Genomic DNA, 21256 nt, shown 5'->3' with positions numbered 1-21256 from the left:
TACAGAAGTCAAAATAAAATAAGGATAATTAAGGCATGGCCACAACAGTCCTGCTATAACATGATCATCTTTGCCTGCTTCAGCAACCGCAACACATTCAACTAATCAAGTCTTGACATTCTGCATTACCCAAAGACACAACTATGAATACATGTGGAATTTGACATCTGTCATGCTATATTTCAACATTTTACACGTTCTGACAAATAAACATTATGCATAAAGCTTTTATGACCTCATATTGAGAGACTACATGTGATATTCGTGCTTTAAAATAATTTTGTCTACACTAGATGTGATTAAAATGATGGAAAAAAAGAACCGTAACCTTAACTGTAACCGGTCTGTGCGGAGTTAAAAAAAAAAAAAAAGATTTTTCGAGGTTATAAATATAACAGATTAGGAGTACGTTTTACAAGAAAACACTACTTCAAACTATTTCAAAATGTCATGTTTAGATTAGCCTAGTGTGTTACTTGCCATTTCTTTGTAAATATTTGTAAAATGTATTAGCAATGTCGGAATAAAAAAAAAATTCTACACTATTTTTTTACAGTGTACAATTTCTTATTCATTCATATAAGTTTTAACCTGAAATAATGCTGCCTTAAAGTGCGTACACTATGTAAACGACCGTTATACAGTCATATAATAATCATGTTTTCACAATCATGTACATACGTTGATGTTTATTTCTCACCTCGTTTTCTTAAGGGCATAATTACTCCTTTATGTCCTTGTGGGATTGTCACGCATGGAAACAGCAACACAAAAGTTTCGCCCTCATCTGCTGTCAGTGTCTTTGAGAAAGTGTCACCTGCTAAAGCAGCAAGTTCCTGCTCAGTTCGTTGATGTAGATGTAAAAGCGAACAGAATGGCAGCTCTCGGGGTCGTTGCTTGTAATTGTCAAGTTAAACAGAAAGAGACACGCGCCGAGACATCTTGCAGAAGAAAACACATGCTGAGCGCACGATTGTCGCTCATGAGAAATAAATCCATAATCCGATAGAAAGAGTGGAGAGCGATCGAGTGCACCTTGGTGTGGATGAGTCCATAAGAAATGCTCTCCAGTGTTTGAATATGTTCTCGGTATTGAGCTCTCTGAGGATTGTTTTGCTGGAATATTCGCGCAACCACCGACTCCTTAAATGCCTTTGGTGTTTGACTACATAAACATAATTCAATCACGCTGTCCATAACACAACCCATACAGTCCTGACAAACATTAAAGGCGCAGTGACTAACTAAACTAAATCTAACCACTAGTTTTTGCCCCAAAGGGCCGCCATATACATCAAATTAGAAAGGCTCTCCAGTACATGGCTTGTCTTGGATTAGATTCAGTCAGCATATGTTGATCAAGCATTATTTTAAATCCTTAAACTGCCAATATGGAGTTCCAGCAACAGTTCGTGGAATAAATAAGCATGCCAGCCTGTGTAAGTTGAATGATGCATGCTTGTAAACGTTTCTTTAAGAACAACTTGTTCTACGCATAGGGAATGACGTTCACGTGTTTTGTTTTAGATTCTGATCCTTGAACAGAAAGAAACTGAAAATTAAAATCGGAGACTTTCATGATCATCTTGCTGTTCGACAAGCGCAATCCACTTTCACGTCACTTCAAGAACCAAGCAAAACCATCACCATACTGACAAACTGGTGTGAAATCCAGATCTCAAGGAAGAGACAGAAGGCAGATTTAACTAAACAAGGCAGGATGTATTCCCCCCATGAAACAGCAGCCTGTCGGTGCGACGCCTGTCGGAAAACACCTGCAAGTTTCATCCAGCTTTCCGATAACGCATGGCTCCACAATAAACCAATCTGAGCAAATATATCCCAAAGGTCCTCGTCAAACGTCCCGAAAGGCAGTTAAGAACAACTTCGCCTCCTTTCCCGTCATTTTTTCTGTCAATCTTTACGGCATCTTTTGCCAAAGCTGGTTTGCAGAGTCTCTCTACGGTGGGTGCAGTATCACCAGCAGCAGCAGCAGCATCATCATCACCAGTTTCGCCTTAGCAACGAGAGGGTTGACCCGCGGGGATTGACAGGGAGCGTCCTCCAATGGCGTTCGTTCATTCGGTAGGTTGGCGCACGCACGGACCAATAGGAATCGCCGTATTGTTCCTGGATCTCGGGGTGAGAGTTGACTGGAACATGTGGTTAGACATGGCTGCGCCCTGCTGGCATTGAGGACCGTGACTGTTGAACACTGGATGGAATAGTTTAGCGCTTATTCGAAAGCTCTTTTGTGGGTAAGTAGCAATCCTACGATGCATAAATGCGGTAGTCACCATGTGCAAATTAAGTTGTCAATAAACAGACAGTATTATGACTGTGACATTCTGCTACACATCAACACGGAGGTAAAACAAATCAGTGGCGCACGCACGGACCAATAGGAATCGCCGTATTGTTCCTGGATCTCGGGGTGAGAGTTGACTGGAACATGTGGTTAGACATGGCTGCGCCCTGCTGGCATTGAGGACCGTGACTGTTGAACACTGGATGGAATAGTTTAGCGCTTATTCGAAAGCTCTTTTGTGGGTAAGTAGCAATCCTACGATGCATAAATGCGGTAGTCACCATGTGCAAATTAAGTTGTCAATAAACAGACAGTATTATGACTGTGTGACATTCTGCTACACATCAACACGGAGGTAAAACAAATCAGTTGTCATTCGTCTGAATGAGTTATTGCGTTGCATTTTTAAAACGACATATCAGTAAGTTCAGCTTATAAAGAGGCGTCTTACTAAAATATGTCCTCTACAGAGTATTAATATGAATTTCATGGATATCCAGATAGCAAGCTAGCATATAGAATTTATAAATGTAATAAACAGTATAAGTATAATAATATAGTTACTAACATAGACAAAAATATCCCTTGTAAGTTTATAAACGGACTCATGAATTATCAGTTTATAAAAGTCAATAATTATGTGTTCAGTTATTATTAATCTTATATTCTGAAATGGAAATTTAACAAAATCAAAACTCACCCTGGTCGATAATCCGCTGCAGGTTTTCTTCTGCCAAACCAATCGTTGATATTCAAACAGCGAATTTCGCGCTTCAGGCCACTGACGTTCACATGTTGCCCATGAATTTTGGGGTAAATTAAACTAATTCAAACCAGAATTAAATATATTCATTTTTAGTAAGCGGTCACAATGTTGTTAAAAGGTCGACTGTCTGCAACAAGTCAATTTGTTTATATTAAAACATCTGTATCTCCTTTTAGATCAACATGGCAGACAACGGGATGTTCGTGAAAGACACAGGCCAAGGCCAGACAATATCCAGGGCGATGATTATTGAAATGCTGAATAAAAAGTTTGAAAAACTCCCTGATATCGACAAGTAAGTTAGTTTCATGTCATACATACTTTATGTCACAAATTTGTTTTCCCCCATTGCAGTTAGCTAACGAAAGTTCCCTGTTTTAACCCCCACAGAAAACTCTTTTCATACGGCCCCATATATTTGGCTGGCAACGCTGGGTTTGCTGGCTTGGTTGCCAACAGCTTTTTCAGACGTGTACTCAATGTCACCCAAGGACGATTTACTTCCAGCCTTCCTATGGCTGTTCTTCCCTTTCTGACAACTGCAGCACTTTACACTGCGACCGTAACAAACCCTTTAATGTCAGGTATGGATGCAGTATCTTCTTCTCTCGAGTTTTGGCGGATTGGCAAACCAACGTTAAAGGTGCATGTCCGCCACCTACTGGTCTGGAGTGTGAAACGTACACTGTTCAGCTATGAATTATAATTATTAAACTATTATAGATTTAAAAAAAAATAATAATAAAATAAACCATTTTTTTTACGTAAATAATACAAAATTCCAAACTTCAAACTATTTCCATTAATCTTGTCTTTTTTAAATACTTAAACAATTCTCCATATATTCTTGATTGCATTACCCCATAACCTAATAGTGTCTTTAGAGATATACTAATTCCCATCAGTTCCAGTTCTTGGAACATCTGATGTCTTTCCCTTTCATACGCTATACATATTAAAAGAACATGCTCACCCGTTTCTGGTAGTCCACATTTATCACAATTGCCTGTTTCATGTTTTCCTATTATGTGCAAACTGTTATTTAATGCTACATGTCCTATTCTCAATCTAGATAAGATAATCTCCTTCCATTTCCATAACTTACTCTCTCTTTAGCAACACGCTCCTGGATCTTAAATAAAAACAACTTTTTTTGCCATTTCTTTTCAACTTCTATATATATCAATCTCTTTATTTCAGTTTTACTTATTGTAATTTGGAATTCAACTTGTGGTTGTTCCAGGGTCTTCTTTGCAAGCTGATCAACTCTCTCGTTCCCCTCTACTCCAACATGAGCCGGCACCCAAAGAAAATAAACCAATAACCTTAACTGCCTTATCCTATAAATACTCTGTAGAATTTCATACAATATGTCCTGTCGTGCTCCTGATTTTCCATTCCATAAACTTGTCAGAGCCGCCATTGAATCTGTACAAACCACAACTGTATTAGGCTGGACCTCTTCAACCCACTGCAGTGCAAGACATATAGCTAATAATTCAGAAGTATATACAGATACATGATCAGAAACTCTTCTAGCAACTTTGATATTGAATTTAGGTATATATATTGCAGCTGCTGTTCTTCCAGTCCCTGGGTCTTTAGATCCATCTGTGTATATCTGCAATACTGAATAATATGTTTGATTTATGTATTGTTTGGATGCAGTATCGAATGAACATTGGCATTAAGAAGCTTCCATGCGACTAGCGTCCAAAGTTAAACTTTGACCCCTTTGCCGCTCACCTGTCGAAGTGTCAGCCAGTCGTCATTGGTAAAATCAAATGATGTTGTGCACGCGCCAGTACGAAAATCAAAACATGATCGGTGAGATTTGGTTTAATCGACACCATTTTTTTAAAACTCATTTTTTCTGATTGGCATCAATACGGTTACCAGGAATTTTACATTTCTAGGTTAAGTATATTTAACTTCACCCTTACACAAGTCAGTTGAAAGCTCCTTGAGTGTTTCTGAACGTTCTGCATTGTGTTGAGGAGCTACATTGTAATTGCAGGTGACCTGAACTGCTCAACCTGTACCCTGATAAGAGGGGCTTTGGTTGGTGTAGTTGGTGGTGGCATATATCCCATTTTGTTGGCCTTACCGGTCAATGCTGCTCTTGCAGCCAGGTTAGTCCACAGTTACCACACACTGCTTTTCTTAGAAATATGTGGCAAGTTATGTATGACTAATTGTAACTGATTTCCAATTGTCTTGCAGGTATAACAGTGCACCAATGCCAGAAAAGGGGAACATGATACGCTTCTGGACAAATGTCAGCAAACCCATTGTACACAAGATGTATGTTGTTTTGCTGCTGCAGGGTTTGTTTGGAACCTACTTGAGCTCTAAACAGCTTGATATCTACCTAAAAATGCTGAAAATAACCGATTCTGACGGCGAACAGCTTCATGGTTAGCAGTTATTGTTATTTATATTGATTTTGTAAATCTTTTTGTTAAAATAAGTGAAACACGCTTGCCCAATGCCATAACCCAGTCTGGTCAGTTTTGTTCTTGGTTTTGATGTCTGATCAATAAATTCCATTCACTATACCTTTGCACTCTCTGCCCAAAAGGGAGAAATCTACCGAAGTTTCCAAAAAATAACCTAAACCACAAATTGATGTACTTAAAAGAATTTGATGTCTTTTCTTATACCTCAGAAGTCTCTGAATAATGTAAACTGCCTGGCCGTTATTTTACTACAGATACTACAAAACATTAACTAGAGCTTTGCCTAAACAACCATTTGGTTTGTGTGCATGTATGAAAGGAAAATAAAGTGGATAAAAAGTGGTGCAAACACATAACTTTTGCTAATGTGTAACTTATAAAATTATCAAATGGAGAACATGTGAAGCAATAACAAGTTTAGCTACTAATAACAAAAACAATGCACTGGGAAACAAGCTTATGGACCTTAATTACAATGTGCATTTACTGCCACAAAGAGATCTTTTAATGTGAATTTCCAATTCCCGACCACAACAAACAGTTCTGAAATGTAAACAGAGAAATATCAGCATTAGCTTTTAAATAAAATCATAAAAACGCCATTTAGTCATCGCATTTCAGAAGATCTAGATTAATATTGTCACTTGAATTTTTCAGTAACATTTTACAATGTAGTTTTATCATCTTGTTGAAATCATCTGACAAGCTGTTATCAAGCTACTATCAAAAAGTGTTTCTATACCTGATGCAACAGTGTTGTAACAGATTCATTATGATGTTCGTTCTATACACTCTGACAGCAGTATGAAGTACCATGAATAAAAATAAATAAAAACATCAGCTGCAGTTATACATTTCAGAACTGCTTGGGTTGATCTGCAGTCGTTAAACATGATCAACAATGGCCCAAACAGAATAACTGCATTCGTTTTTTTGGGGGGGGTGGGGGTGGTGTCAGTGTTACCACAGCCCTTAAGGAATTTTGCAGTATACACTTGTATATAATAGGGAGAAACCACCACCACTCTTTATCCACCCTGTTGAGTGATAAGAAAAGGCTTTTGTAGAGCCTGTTGCGAAGAAAGTGCTGTGTAAAAAGAGAAGGAGAGTAGTTAACATCTTGTTAGGACACAAAACAATTTGCATTACTCAAATGAAAATTTATTACATTTAATTTCAAAACAGCTGCAGCCATGTGCCTGCAGTCTTTGGAATTACATTACATAACACATATAGATGTTCATATTCAAAAACCATGACCCTTTCAAAAATGCCGTTTCAGAACATACTTCTCCTGACAACTGTCAAATAAAGCCCAAGTGCTTTAACAAATCAAGATGAAACATGGATATGAGACAGATGTTCAAGGTCTTGTAATAAAACATTACTAAAAACAGGAGTTTAAACACTCATTTAAATGCTACATGAGCATGACAGCATCTGACGTCTTTAGGGGTGTGAGAAAGAATCAGTAAAACTAACTTACACTGTTTCAAGTACTACCTTTTTTTTTAATTTACCAGGCCATGATGCAAGCTGCTGGTCCCGATTCTTCTGCTTTCCCCACAGCAAAATCCACTTTAGCATAAAGAAAAATAAGGGTTCTACATGAAAAACATTCTTTAGAAAAATAGCGATATTTCAGAAAGGGCTTGTCCAGTTTCAGCAAAATACAAGCTTGCATTGAAATCAACATCAATGTATCGACACTGAATAAACAGATACATAACAGATTAATTTAAGCAGAAGCCCTTTGTGAAACATCACCCGTTTACATAATTTTTTAACTTTTTTTTTTGTCCACTTAACTACTTCCCTCAGTCTACTTTAACTGAAATTACATGCTACAACGGTGTAATCCAACAAACATCCAACGTATGTAATTCAAAAAACAATGCTTAATTTCTTTTTGTAGGTTATCTTCAATACTTTAAACAGACAGCAAATGAAAATGAAACAAAAATTCTAGTTTATTTACAGTTCATATTGTGCCGTGAACTGGCAAAAAGCATTGTCTTCATCTTAGGAGTTAACCAGTTCTGTGCAGTCTTCTACTACTTGATCCTTACCATGGATTTCAGCAGTCAAGGATGTTCTGTGACCCAGTCATCCAGCATGGCGGACCAAGCACCTAGAAGAAAACTGTCAACAAGTTTAGCAGTAACTTGTATTGAAAGCAAGTTCAACAAACATGCCATTCAAGCTCTGCACACATTTAAACAGTTAACTCTATATTTGACAACTACTGTCGTCATGTCCCCTCATTTACATCTTGTGCAAATGTTCAGTCTCGGGAAACGTTGAAAATGTAAAATACTTGACCCTACATTTTATGCGACAAGCTTGAACTCTCTGCACATTTGGTGCAGAATTCCACCGAGACGTGGTCTTTGTCCACATGCAGGCAGACGCCACCTGCAGTATCTTTGTCTTCCACCTTCACCCTCTTCCTCGGCATGGCATAATCGTGGTCGTTCTCGTTGGATTCCTGGAAAAGTGAGGTAGAGAATTTCATGCCGTTCACACCGCTCAATCTAGACAACAGCTGAGCCAGCATGCTCTCATTGGCCAACACGGCTCTCAAGTACCTAGTTTCATTCTCCAACTCTTCCACTCTCTTGTTGAGATTGCCGTTTTCCTGCTTGAGAACACGATTTTCTGTTGTCAAAGAACCAACTCTCTGTTCCAGGCCACTGACGTATTCTTTCTTCTTTAAACGGTTCATCCTCGCAGCAATGGCATTCTTGTTGATGATCCGACTGGAGCAGTCTTGAAGTTTTGACCTCTGGACTGCACCTCTACTGCGGGATGGGGCAACGTCAAGTACTGCGCTTTGGTCTGTCTCATCGCTGGTCGCTGTCTGTGATTCAAAGTTGACGAAAGCATCAAGCACTTCATTGTCCAGCTCCCAGTTGAACCCGGAGCCAAGCAGATCATCCAGGCCCCAATCATTGGTGTCACTTTCTGGGGAAGTTTGCATGTCCGTTTCACTTGTATTACTGATTTTCGAAACACCATCAATCTCGTGGGAGGTACTTGTACATGTGATGTCAGCGTTTAGGCTGCTTCTTCCTCTTTTTCTGGTGATCATGGCTGTGTTTCTGTATATTGTGGAAACTGCATAGAAACAAAACATTAGGAAATTAGCAAAAAATAAATAACAGCAACAATCTGCACACAAAGAATACAAATAAGAACACAAATAAGAGTTAATTTTTATTGTATGGGAGAAAGCAATGAAAATTAGATATATAAAGCTGCCAAACCACTGAGAAATGTTCGATTAGAAGTGAGGATGTAAATTGACGAAAAAATGGGGAGAAATCGATCCACATTCTTCCGTACTTAGCAAACACCACCTAAAAAAAAACAGATATAGGGTTTTTTTTTATAATTAAAAAAAACGTGCACGTCAATCTATCCTCTTACTTTTAATATAGTAATCGATATATGAACAACTATCGAATACAACAAAGAACATATCTTTCGCAGTGGTTTTGTTTAGTAAGCCGCTGTAGCGCGCCTTGAATCTGCGTGACAAAGCAGTTTCTTCACGCAAAGAACTACACATATTTTTGTTTATAACCGGAGCAACTTACCTTAAATCGAATGCTGATGTCTTCTGACGTCGATTGGATGAAGAAAACTAAATGAACAGGACAGAAAAGAAAATATATTTAAGCTCAGACGTTGTAGTCAAGCCATGCGCTTACGACGACACTGAGAGGAACTAAAATGGCGACTCCTCAAGTATCGCGATACTTAACATAAGCATCGCTTATCATAGAGGAGCAACGATTGGGTGTTTTTTTTTTTCTTTTCAGAATCGGTTGCTGTCAGTCTATAGTTCCTTACACAACAACATTTACGTTTATTTATTACTAGATATACATAATTGTACATATAAAAGGGATGCCAGTTTATAAAAGTTTAAAGTTTATTAAAATCAACGTCTTAGGATACTCTCTCAAGGCAATAAACAAACGATCTTATTTGCTGCAAATTGAAAGATTTTAAGGCATTTTTATTTTAAGACATTAAATCCACATACTTTACAATAACACGCATATTATATTTTTCATTGTCTTTGTCTTCCTCAACAAAAATGTCAAGAAACCGTCAAGTTAACTCCTATATATTTAACATTAAAAATTGTGTTCCTACATACTGCATTCTTCATGTTCACAGTCATTTTTCATGTATTTGTTCAAAAGTGTCACCATATGCCTCAGTTTCTTACTATCTAGACATTCTTGCCATGACTATCATTCTCAAAGGTAAAATATCTTCCACCCATTCATTCGGAGATTGCATCATTCTCTCCCACAGGGCTGCTTCAGCACCATTCGAGTCCATCCAGTTCACTTCACTGCCATAACTTTTACCTGCAATAATACTGACAATCAGTTGTGACAATTTTACACATTTTTTAAGTATGGTTGTAATTTCTCTTTCAATTACCTGTTCCTGGACCCAGCCTAATACCTCCAATGAAGTGGTTGTTGAGTCTGTCGTGATCCCACACAGTAAGCTCCACGCAGGCCTCTTTGAGGTCCTCTTGCCTGAAACCATCATACACCATGGTGTGGTTAAACACTGGGTTAGATGCCCTCTTCAACACTCTGGTCTTCTGACGGCTTTTCCGGATGGTATCTGGGAGGACTGCGCTGAAAAGACCAAATTCACACGTGATGGGCATCCCACATTTAATGATCCAACATGTATACAAATATATCCAATAAAACAGCTATAAATACCATTTGACAAAGGGGTCAATGGCAACACCTCTGGTAATAGGCAGATTCTTGCATTCTTTCACCCATATTTGCACCTCACCGTTCCCCTTGTTCGTGTGACCTACAGAATTAACATGTTATCAGAAAGAAAGATGCTTCTAAAAACATATTTTTAGTCAAATACAAAGTGTCAGCATCTTACTGTGAGAAGTCTGTGGGACAAAACGCAGAGCGACTTTAATCTCTGCACTCATTTCTGCACTGCCGACAGAATGTTTTGGGCTGGTGGGAACCTGGACCTGGGTTGATAAAGAAATACATGCTTTAGTGGAATTCCAACAAACATGGCCTCATACCCTTTAGCACAAGATTTTAGATGTGTTGTTCACAGACTTCTCAAGAAAAGCACTTTAGAAAATTTTTTTGCTGTCCATATCTTCAACAATATTAACCTAGATACAGATTTGTTCTGTGAGCCACCAGTTAAAGACTATCCTAACAGGTTATTTTAACCAAATAGACATGACTATTGTTATCTTACCCTTCCTTTAAGTAAATATTCATTCATCTGAGTGTTACTGAAATCCCATTCGGCCAAATCGAGCTCAACCTCTCCAAGAAACATGTTACGCCCAAATGTGTCGTTGTGCCACACAGAGGTGTTCAGCTTCTGGGTTTTCAACGTCTCCACTGGAATCTTAAACTGCATGGAAAAGACAACTTTGATCATCAAATTCAAAACATATCTGAAGAAGTTTATAATTCTCATACCCGTAGTATTTCATTGAAAGTTGGATCCAGAGTCTTCTTCCTCACGCATGTTTTTTTCTTTCCATATTTTGCTTTGTCAGGTAACAAGTAACATTTAACATACCTGAAGTTCAATCAAACAATATATGATTGTTTATCTATCTTGAGAGAAGCTATATTCTTCTGTTGACTAATATTATTTCACTTACGGATCAGATCGGTTCCTCTTAACATCCGCCACGGCGAGGTCCTTGCATTGCACAACAAAGACGTGGAACTCTCCCAGTTTTTGCACGTAGTGAATGGCGAACTGGATTGTGCCTTTGACCTCCACATTACCAAACTCACTACTGTAGATGCTCATTACACTGCCAGTGACCTACAAATACCCCGCACAAAGACACAGATCTATACAGAAACCTTTTCATTATTGCATGTTATAAACATTAAAAAAAATAGATTGATACGTGCATTTGCATTATATTAGAGCAAAATTATTTCTATTCAGAATCATTGGGTTGTGTTGGGGTCACATACAGAGGACATGGAGGCCACTTCAGAGCAAGTGCTAAAATTAGAAGGAGTGTTGCATGTTCTCAGTCTGTCATAGGGGAAACTGCTCACTGATGCACAGTCACTGTTTCTGAAATCCATCTAGTAGTCACATGCACAAACAACAGGAGATTGATTGTAAGCTTGTATGCAGGTTAATAAAGGCAGTGGATGGTGGTGTTTAGCTACAGGCAGTGATAAGGCAAATCATAAAAATAAGACATTTTAGAACTAATCCAGTGTTATTCGACATCAGCATTTAAGATGCTCATGGGTTTTGGTTTGTATTTTACCTCTTGCATGAATGCAGGCACTGACATACTCATCATCTTCACCTGTTCTGGGTCGGAGAAGGATGTTTTGGTGTTGGAAGTGACTGCAGATACTGAGACAAAGGAAACAGTAATTTGTTGGATGCACATTCTGCATCAAGATACAGATGGAATGAATTTGAGTTAGTTTTAGTAGAAATAACTAATTCTGAAGAGTTCTGAGATTTCGAAGAGCACATTTTATATTTTATATAGATAATTGATTTAGTTACTCCATCTACCTCACCGTTAGATGCATGATTTACTGAATGTAAACCACTTTAATCGTTGCCATTAATCCATGTGCTCATCAAATTTTCATGTGTCAGTTAATGCATTCCCTTAGCCATTTCAAGTAAAATATACATGAAAGACCAAGGGTCGATTATGAAAAGGAGGTTTAATGTCCTTGATGCTAATTTAATGTGAGGGGCTTACCTTCTGCTCTTTATGTAATAATGCAAATGTATAATACTCTATGAACATTAGTTAATAAGCTACAGCAGAGGCTGATATCAAAATCATTTAAAATAATTATGAAATGTATTTACAAATTGACATGCATTTACTTTATTACTGATTTATTAAAAAGACAAATATTTACCATTTTCCATACTCAGCCCAACATCACTCCTTGGGTCAGTCTTCCATCTCTCTTCTTGGTTCAGATGACAAAGATTTAAACAAAAATTGATTAATTATATTATAAAACATTGTGAAATGCAGTACAGCAAAAAATGCTTGAGAAACCTGGGTATGCTATCTCTCAATTACACTAGAGACATTGGGAGTTATTAACAAACGTCCAGCAGAGGGCGAAAGAGACTGTCACTCGTACAGAACTAAGTCTCTGTAATAGCCATGATCCTCAAAGACCAAAACATTTTGACTTGACCTTAAATACGGTCTTAAAGTCAACAAAACATAGGGCAGGAAAGATAAAGGAAACTTACGTAAAGGTGTGGATGCCAGGCCCTCTAAACTCTTGGAAACAGAGATGGGTCTGGCATTGGCTCGTTCAAGGGCAGCGTTGACAGGGCTGTCATCCTCACTGTCCCCTGTCACAGCCCATATCAAGAAAGAATCAGCAAACCATACAAAAACAGAAGTCTACTGATCCATTATATACAACTATTAGTACTGAATATCTGATTTGAAACACTGATTTCATGTGGTATTTCCACCCATTAGCTTTCTGATTTCAGGGGATTTGAAATGTATATGTAATTATTATTATGTACAATGTATGTAATTTTAAATAATTAAAAAAAAATAGCATAAGAGTGACCAAAAAAGCTAATTAAAAATCAATATAGCCAAATAATAAATAATTTAATTAGTTATAGATTTAAAATATAACAGATTAAAAAAATAAAATAATTATTAAATATAAGATGTAATAAATTAAAACAATATAATAAAGACTTTAATGATTGTAAGCTGATTTTTCAGTGTCAGAGGTACTTGTGTTAATTTGACTGTAACTGTAAACAATATTTCCAACACAATGTTATAAAATGAAACTTACCAAGAATTTTAAAAATTACAAATAATAAAAAAAGTTTCATGATTTCAAATAAAAAAGTTCTGATTGCTGAATTAGATCATTATAGAAACACGTAGAGGCAGGGCTTAAATAGTTATAAACCTGTAGAACAAGAAGGTCATTTTATCATGTCTACAAAGTTGAGCAACTTACTTGAGCAAAGTATCACTGAGCAATTGTTTTAATGACATAAACCCTGCTTCCACAAGAATCACAGAACCAATCAAGTTATTTTCTACTGAAACTAGACTGAACCAAAATGGAGAGGTGAGCTCACAGTATGAACTGGCGTGTGAGATTGACCGGGCTTCAGGTGTGCAGCTCCCAGAGGAGTCAAAGGTGATCTCCTCTGATTCAAGCAGGGAGTGTCGAGAAGGGGAGCTCTCATTGCTCATGCTGCCTTGGCTCATCTGTTCAAAAGTTTCACCTGCCTGCACTGTAACCTGTTTTCTTTCATCTAAGACTGCCTGCACAGGTACGCCCAGGTAATGGTGTAAACTCAGGGGAATATAAAACCGGGTCAGAGAGTCCACTGACAACTTTCGTTCTTTGGGCATGATGGGTCTTACATCACAGCCTCCATCTGAAGTCTTCCTGTGGTGTTCAGGAGAGATTCAAGACCTGGTTTGCCCTGGATTAACCCTTACAGTGCATGGACTCTAGTTGGTGGGATTGATATCTATCGCAAAGGTTCTTAAGGGAGAACCTAAGGGATCCTTCCTGGTTTCTTTGTTTGGATATGAATCTCTACGAGGTACTTTAGACTGCAGTAATGGGCTGGGAGTTCTGGTTTGATCTTGGTCTTTTGGGTGGTAAATGTCAGTGGACTGTGGCTCATCATGTTGACCTTTTGCAGGGAGACTTCTGAGGGGAGATGATGGTGGACTTGGCTTTGAGTGTTCGTCTGAAATGGACTGTTTGAAATGAGAAATATTCTGGGTGATGTAAGGTACCCTACCTCTGATATCTTGAAGGTCTTGTAATGGCACTGTACTTGGACTTTTTTGGTTTTCCTCGGTCTGTTCCATCTTCTCTTTTTGTGTCAGTCCAGCCTCTTTGAAACTCATTCTGCCTGGGGAACTTTGGCTGGTTGACCTGATGTCAAACTGAGGTTCAGAAAGTTCCATTGAAGAATGTTTTGGAGATGACTCTGGGGCTGGATCTTTAACATTAGCTGTGCACGTTGGTGAGCCTACAATTACTCTAAGGCCACTTTTTTCTTTCTCCCAAAATGAATTGAGATCATTAATTGAAACATTATCCTGCTGTTGACTTAAGGACATTTTGAAGGTGGAGATTTCCTTCAAGTCAGTTATGTCCCTAGAGATTGACTCTTCTTGTAGCTCATTGCCCAGAGATTTATCTTTGTGTTTTAGCAATGAACTAGGTGACAATTTGGCATTCATTTTTACTGTGAGAGTTTGTAGTTCACTGCTTGAAACTTCTGAGACCCTATTGCTCTCTGAACTACAAGGTTTCTCATCTTCATGTGAGGATATGGCTGATATATCAACACCATTGGATGTTCTTCTAGGTGAGATTGGAGAAATCTCACATGATGTATATTCTACATCAACTGGATTTGGGTTTGGATCATTGGGATTGGGTTTGGATGGGCTGATGCTGGAATCTGACAACCTTCGTTCCACAGCATCGTGATAATTCTCATTAAGCTGAGATGGCTCACTTACTTCTACCTCGGCTTCTCTTTTGATGCTCAGTATTTTAGGTCCTTTGTTCCCCCTTTCCCAGAATGACTTCAGGTTGGCCAGTCTTCCTGGTGATATTTCACCTTGGTCAAACGTCTCTCTTTGAGGAGGATCTTCGCATATTGGTTTGTCTGTTTTTTCCTGCAGTATTTCTGCAGTCTTGCTATTTGTAGGAACAGAGGTCTGTGGAAGTACATTATCATCTTCAGACCTCAAAGTACAAGATATTTTATATTCTGAACTTTCTGTTTTATCTTGACTTATCTCTTTTTGGTCAGATGCTTGAACTTCAGGACTCTCTGCTCTCAAAAACAATGAAAAAAGCCCCCTACGTGTCTTTGGTGGTGGCTTGGTCTTTGGCTGTAAAACTGGAGGCACTGAATCTTCTGACTTGGCTTCTGGGCTTTCATGATCTTTTGGTTCCTCTTCATTCATCTCTTTCTTAACTGGCGACTCTTTCAGCTTTCCATCTCGAGAGCCTCTCCCAAACCATTCAAGTACCTTAGAAAATGAATGACCCTCTTCCACTGTAACCTTATCAGTCTGGCCCTCTGCACTTAACCCAATGGCCTTACCTGCTACCTCAGTAAAGCCGTGGAAGTTGGACACCTGTGAGGGCTGAGGCTCACCATAAACCTCATGATGACCTGCAGTGAAGACAATCACAAGTTTTAAAGTTTAATTTTTGCATGCAAGTGACAGAGAATAATACTTTGAGAGAGAATGACTTCCAAAAACAATACTACATTAAATGGCATAAATCTGACCATGATTCCTGAGATCAGATGATAAAATTACACTTTAAAATTGCAGTAAACACCCAGACAGTAGTCATTTCTTGCAGTGCTTATTTACTAATCACCATTTGTGGATTAATCAACCATACACATGAGCATTCACCAGAAGCCATGTGTTGTATGTATACGGTATGTACGCACATGCAGTTAATATGAGGGTGTATTGATGTGTTAGCATGTTAACTGCTGAATTACAGGGTGATAGATTTTTTGGCAGATTATTTCACTTAAACACATTTCTTGGGTTTGATTATATTGTTAAGGTTCAGGTTTCTTACCAAAAGGGTTTTGGAACAAGCAATCCTCACTATCTGGTTGGACAACCCATCTACCTGTCCTTCCCTCAACCTTTCTACAGGCTCAGTGCACACCACATTGGGGCGCTCGTGATTTTTAGGGGACTTCAGACTGCTGTGTATAACGTTGTAAACCACAGGAAGTTGACAATTCTCAGACCGCTATGCTAATTCCATGCGTTAATGGGATAGTTCAACCAGATTGAAAATTGAAACTCAAAACAGATCATCATTTATTCACCCACATGTCATTCCAAACTTGTTACTTTTTGTTTTGTGGAACACAGAAGGTATTTTGAAAAATGCCTTTGAATACATGTTTGGAACAACATGACAGCGAGTAAAATAATTTTCATTTCCTGGGTGAACTATCCTTTTGTGTACTTCTCGTGGATACAACCATGTTACCGTTGTCTGTGATATTGCTTCTATCCTGTTCCGACAGAGGACTCCAGTCTTCTTCCAGCACACTGTGCTCTCCTTGCACTCTCTCTATAGGCCCAACGACAGAGGAGAAGCGGACCTGTTTCCTATCTAACCACCCTGACGCAGAGTGCACTGAGCAGGGGGAAAGAGGAGGGCTGTTGGGAGTTTCAGGACTGAAAGGGCTGACTGTAGCTGAAGATTGACTGCTGCTGCTGTCATCATTGGTAGAAATTTGGAGATGCAGGGAGTCAGTAGAGTTACAGCTAGAGATGTTGTGCTTCAGGATGCCTCTGGGAGCAGGGGTCATGACCTGTTTAACTCCATTGTCACTGATGGCAGTGTCCAGGGAAGAGTTCTTGCAGGAGTACAGCAGCAATCTTTTTTTTGGCACAGGTTTGTATTGTGTGACTATGTGGGTGTCAGTGTTGTCTGTGTTTGGAGTAGTGTGATGGAGTGTGTAGTTCTCAGCTGGAAGGAAAGTCTCTGAAAAATAACCAAATAGTTGGGTAATGAAGCAGTAAAAGAAGGAGCAAAGACACATACATGCACAAAAACATGAATTCATGTTTTATGATGAATTCATTTTGCATTTCATTTAACAGTTCTGTTCTTGTAACAACAGTACAGTATTTGTTAATTGATGAAATTTGAATGGTATAGCAATGAGATGCATGGGATAAAAGCTTGCAAGCAACCTAAGAATATAATGGTACGTCTTCAAGTCAGGGATAATAGATATATTGATACCATATCAAGTACGGGCCTACATAGTTCAGCAGAGCAGTCACAGTCAGTAGTCACATTTTTACTTTTACAGTGTATGTATTTGTGGCCTATTCCAAATATTCACAACTTTAATATTGACCTTTGCACTCATAACAATAATACTAGCCTTACTACACATTAAAAGCCCATCAAAAATGTACCATCTATGTCTGAGGTACAGACTGGTCATGCGTGGCAGCTTAGAACAACATATTTCATTCTCAGTATAATCTTCTTAATGTATTGTAATACCACTAAATGCCACACATTACATTTCAATGCCAATTATAAAACTACAACTTGGTTATTCTATACTAATTATACAAGCAAAGTAGAGTTGAATCCTGGAAATATACAAAACTACTCTATTGTTGTACTTGTGCAAATGATTATTGAGTGTTTACACTCCAGTATGACCTCAAAGAAGTGATTTTTGAAATTTGATACATTCATAATCAAAAAACAGGGACCAACAAGTTTTGTTGCCAACATATAATACAAATGTAGCATTGCATTATACAAACTACAGTGACTAAATAAGGTTTAACAGATATGCGCACACAGAGCACAGATCATGTCAAGCCAACACCATAGCCCAGAAGAGGTAAACATGCTGTTCGCAATGGGGATCAGTCAAACAAACTTACTGTTCTTGCAAGAAATATGTTCTGACTCTTTGCTCTTCAGAACATAAACTCCAATAAAAACACAACACATCTGTTACCTCATCTATTACTGGACTGAACAGTATCAAAAGAATCACACAAATGTTAAATCTGTGGTAATCACATGTGTTAGATCATAGAGATCATCTGTCAAAAGCGGAGAGCTGGTATACAGCTGTAGCTCTAACAGAAACCGCTACATTAAAAACTGTAAATCAGTGTTGTTATTGTTAACTAAAACTAGTGAAAATTATTATTTACTAATCAGCAATTAAAATAAAGCTAAAACTAAATAAAATGTAATCATTAGATGAAAAAAATTTTACTTAAAAAAAACAGTCTTGCCTTGGCAATTTACTGACAATAAATATATATAAATATTTATTGTCAGTTTATATATATATATAAACTGACAAAAGCACATACAAATGACTACAATTGAAATAAAAACTGAAAATATAAAAATAAAAGCTAATTCAAAATATAAATAAATACTTATAATAGTATATACATAATACTAAAATAATGCCACAATAAAATGATCAGTTGTGAATTACATATACAGTGATTTTTTTTATTAGATAAGCAACACAATATCACTATGAAATACTATTTATAGTATTCTAGTACTAGAATCACCATATAATTTGTAAAATCTGCAAAACAGATTTTGGTAGTTCAAGATTACATTTTATCAGTAAATTAAATATGAAGTTAAAAACTTTTTAAACATACGGCATTAAAATGCAAAGTCCTGTAATGCCTGAATCTTTGTCACCATTTTTTCAGTTAACATTTAACTGAACCATTTTTATAGACATACTCTACAGGGTGTATAAAAATCAATTTGAGGATAAATCTAGAAGATAATTCTCACCCTCAGCAGGTGTCTGATCAGCCTCTTTCACTCCATTGATAAGTCTGGCATCATCTCTCTGCGATCGCACACTATTGAATGGATTCTGCCTTGGCTACATAATACATTTAATGGAATCATAAAAATGCATAATAAAGAAAACTGAAAATTCAGCAAAATGATCTTAGTAACTGGATTTAGTGTAGTGTACCTTGATTTGAGGTCTCTGCCTTTCCCGCTGGGCTTCCGGCAACTCATCATCCACCCTGTATGGAGGTGATTTGGTCATATAGATTCATATAAAAAAATTCTGATGAATTAAATGCAAGATTCACCAACATGATAAAAACCAATAGGCCACTGAAAGCTTTGTGCATTGTGAACAGTTTCTATATTTCTATATTCAATCATCAATACATCTCTATGGTGTTGGTCCTGAAGCCCCTGGAAAGTCACAAGATTCAGCAAGCACTAAGTTTCCATGCTGCGATGTGACAGTATAATGCCATTACATGGTGTCAGACAGAGGGAAAAACAGCAGCACGTGAAATCTGACCCTTGAAGCAGCTTACTGGTTCCAGATTCCCTCACCATTGTCTGGGAAAACATGGGAAAAGTTTGCCCTACAGATTATGTTAGACCTAGAGTACAGGTTCACTCCTGAATCGCTGCCAAATTCACAAACATTTCATAAACAAGTATGCATAAACTGGTAGACAGATTATGTTTCTTTTCATGTTGTTTTACATGAGCTGTGATATGAGAGCTTTAAAAGCTAGTGTCCAAAAAATGAAGGCTGTTGATGACAGCATGATCCGTCCAGCCAGGCTAATGGGCGGATGCAGCGTTGGTGTGTTGAAAAGGCAGAGCCGCCATAATTTCCTTTAATCAAGTATAACAATGGTATGTGCTTGATACTGATAACAGAAATGCAATTTTGAGTTTAGGAACTTTTTATTGCTACTTTTATTAACATTATTCATTTGTGTTCAAGGCATTTCTAATTACTTTACATGGAAAATGTTACATGAATTTGCTGTCTGAAAAAATAGATAAATAAATAAAACGTACACATACCCACTCAGATGTTCCTTTTTTTTTTTCCCCCAATGAAAATATTCTACATAATAATAACTGTTAAAACTCCAGATTTGCTATCATAATGATAAATTAAATCTTAAAATATATTAAAACAGAAAGCTGTTATTTTTAAACTGAAATAATATTTAAAAATATTACTGTTTTTACTGTATTTAAAAAAAAAAAATGAATGCACCCTGGGTGAGCATAAGAGACACTTAGAAATCTTAGTGACCCCAAAACTCCACACACTAACATGATATGAGTTTATATAAAGACCTAATAGTTGTTATAAAGTGTTTTGTTAAGCTTTGGTTGTATCTCGCCTATGGCATGAAAAATAGGTGCATGAACACAGCCATATAATTATGCAACATTTAAAATTTTTGTACCTGGTATCATAATGACCAGCATACTTAATTACATAAATTACAAACATTCATATAAACGTGATTACACTGCATTCTACAAGATTTCACATCACAGGTATGACAAAAACAAGAAAAACCAACAATATTCCAGCATGTACTGCACCACGTTTCAATCAGATGAAACACTGTACTGGAATGTTTGAATCATAAATGTACTTAAAGGGTTAGTTCACCCAAAAATGAAAATTAGGCTGTGTTTTACTCACCCCCGATGCATCCTAAGTGTATATGACTTTCTTCTTTCAGACGAATCCAGTCGGAGTTATATTAAAAAAAAAATTCCTGGCTATTCCAAGCTCTATCATTGCAGTCAGCGGGTGTTGCAGTGCTTCAGTCCAAAAGAAGTGAAATAAAAACACCCATCCATTAAAAAAATGTCTCACACGGCTCCAGGGGGTGAACAAAGGCCTCCTGTAGCGAATCGATGCGTTTTTGTAAGAAAAATAACCATATTTAAAACGTAATAATCTTCTTTTATGTTCCACGGAATGTCATACAGGCTTGGAACAACATGAGGATGACATTTAGTAGGGATGCACCGATACCGATACTGGTATCGGTATCGGGCCCGATACTGGTCTCCTGTACTCGTACTTGTACTCGTTAAAATGACCCGATACCAAACGCCGATACCACACAGCATGTGATAAGCGCCGTATTCAAACAAAGAAACACCAACAACAGCAGAAAGGAGTTAAGGATGTCTACTACGAAGTATATGTATGCAATGAATATAATGTTAAACATTCAGTATTAACGCCTGTATAGCTGGTGTGCGCGAGCTGATAAACAAAGCACGCTGA

General features: G+C 37.6%; 3 protein-coding genes across 10 annotated transcripts in view; 1 reads left to right on the top strand and 2 right to left on the bottom strand.

Moving 5' to 3' along the window:
- The first annotated feature begins 2079 nt into the window (after window positions 1-2079).
- Window positions 2080-6587, top strand: LOC107693976 (transmembrane protein 126A-like). Of its 2 annotated transcripts, none has more exons than XM_016493592.1 (5): window positions 2080-2258; window positions 3251-3369; window positions 3465-3658; window positions 5092-5206; window positions 5298-6587. In XM_016493592.1, exons 2-5 carry the CDS (start codon window positions 3257-3259, stop codon window positions 5494-5496), a joined length of 621 nt encoding a protein of 206 aa, XP_016349078.1. In that variant the 5' UTR covers window positions 2080-2258; window positions 3251-3256; the 3' UTR covers window positions 5497-6587. The 2 variants fall into 2 exon arrangements, with proteins under 2 accessions (XP_016349078.1, XP_016349077.1); XM_016493591.1 differs by lacking the exon at window positions 2080-2258 and adding an exon at window positions 2418-2550.
- A 459-nt stretch (window positions 6588-7046) lies between these two features.
- On the bottom strand, window positions 7047-9271 carry LOC107693973 (CREB/ATF bZIP transcription factor-like). Of its 4 annotated transcripts, none has more exons than XM_016493587.1 (5): window positions 9133-9271; window positions 9017-9063; window positions 7861-8650; window positions 7603-7675; window positions 7047-7111 (listed from the first exon to the last, which is right to left on the bottom strand). In XM_016493587.1, the coding sequence occupies exons 3-4, from the start codon at window positions 8622-8624 to the stop codon at window positions 7618-7620; spliced, it is 822 nt and encodes a 273-aa protein (XP_016349073.1). In that variant the 5' UTR covers window positions 8625-8650; window positions 9017-9063; window positions 9133-9271; the 3' UTR covers window positions 7047-7111; window positions 7603-7617. The 4 variants fall into 4 exon arrangements, with proteins under 4 accessions (XP_016349073.1, XP_016349072.1, XP_016349070.1 ...); XM_016493586.1 differs by lacking the exon at window positions 9017-9063 and adding an exon at window positions 8800-8892; XM_016493584.1 differs by lacking the exon at window positions 9017-9063.
- A 265-nt stretch (window positions 9272-9536) lies between these two features.
- Window positions 9537-21256, bottom strand: part of sytl2a (synaptotagmin-like 2a) — a 17356-nt gene continuing 5636 nt past the window's right edge. The window contains exons 5-19 of one of the 4 annotated variants that reach the window (XM_016493563.1): window positions 19154-19208; window positions 18964-19057; window positions 16639-17139; window positions 15470-15784; window positions 12836-12940; window positions 12487-12537; window positions 11865-11956; window positions 11557-11673; window positions 11229-11398; window positions 11041-11143; window positions 10811-10972; window positions 10472-10568; window positions 10291-10390; window positions 9995-10200; window positions 9537-9918 (exon numbers count right to left, since the gene is read on the bottom strand). In XM_016493563.1, the coding sequence (XP_016349049.1) occupies window positions 9773-9918; window positions 9995-10200; window positions 10291-10390; window positions 10472-10568; window positions 10811-10972; window positions 11041-11143; window positions 11229-11398; window positions 11557-11673; window positions 11865-11956; window positions 12487-12537; window positions 12836-12940; window positions 15470-15784; window positions 16639-17139; window positions 18964-19057; window positions 19154-19208 (2314 nt within the window). In that variant the 3' untranslated portion in view covers window positions 9537-9772. Of the gene's footprint in view, window positions 9919-9994; window positions 10201-10290; window positions 10391-10471; window positions 10569-10810; window positions 10973-11040; window positions 11144-11228; window positions 11399-11556; window positions 11674-11864; window positions 11957-12486; window positions 12541-12835; window positions 12941-15469; window positions 15785-16638; window positions 17140-18963; window positions 19058-19153; window positions 19209-21256 lie in introns of all 4 variants that reach the window. The other 3 variants (XM_016493564.1, XM_016493562.1, XM_016493565.1) reach the window with 3 other exon arrangements.

Source organism: Sinocyclocheilus anshuiensis, unplaced genomic scaffold (genome assembly GCF_001515605.1).
Source record: "Sinocyclocheilus anshuiensis isolate Anshui unplaced genomic scaffold, SAMN03320099.WGS_v1.1 scaffold694, whole genome shotgun sequence".
Taxonomy (NCBI): Eukaryota; Metazoa; Chordata; class Actinopteri; order Cypriniformes; family Cyprinidae; genus Sinocyclocheilus; species Sinocyclocheilus anshuiensis.
This window is presented reverse-complemented; position numbering and strand designations above follow the sequence as displayed.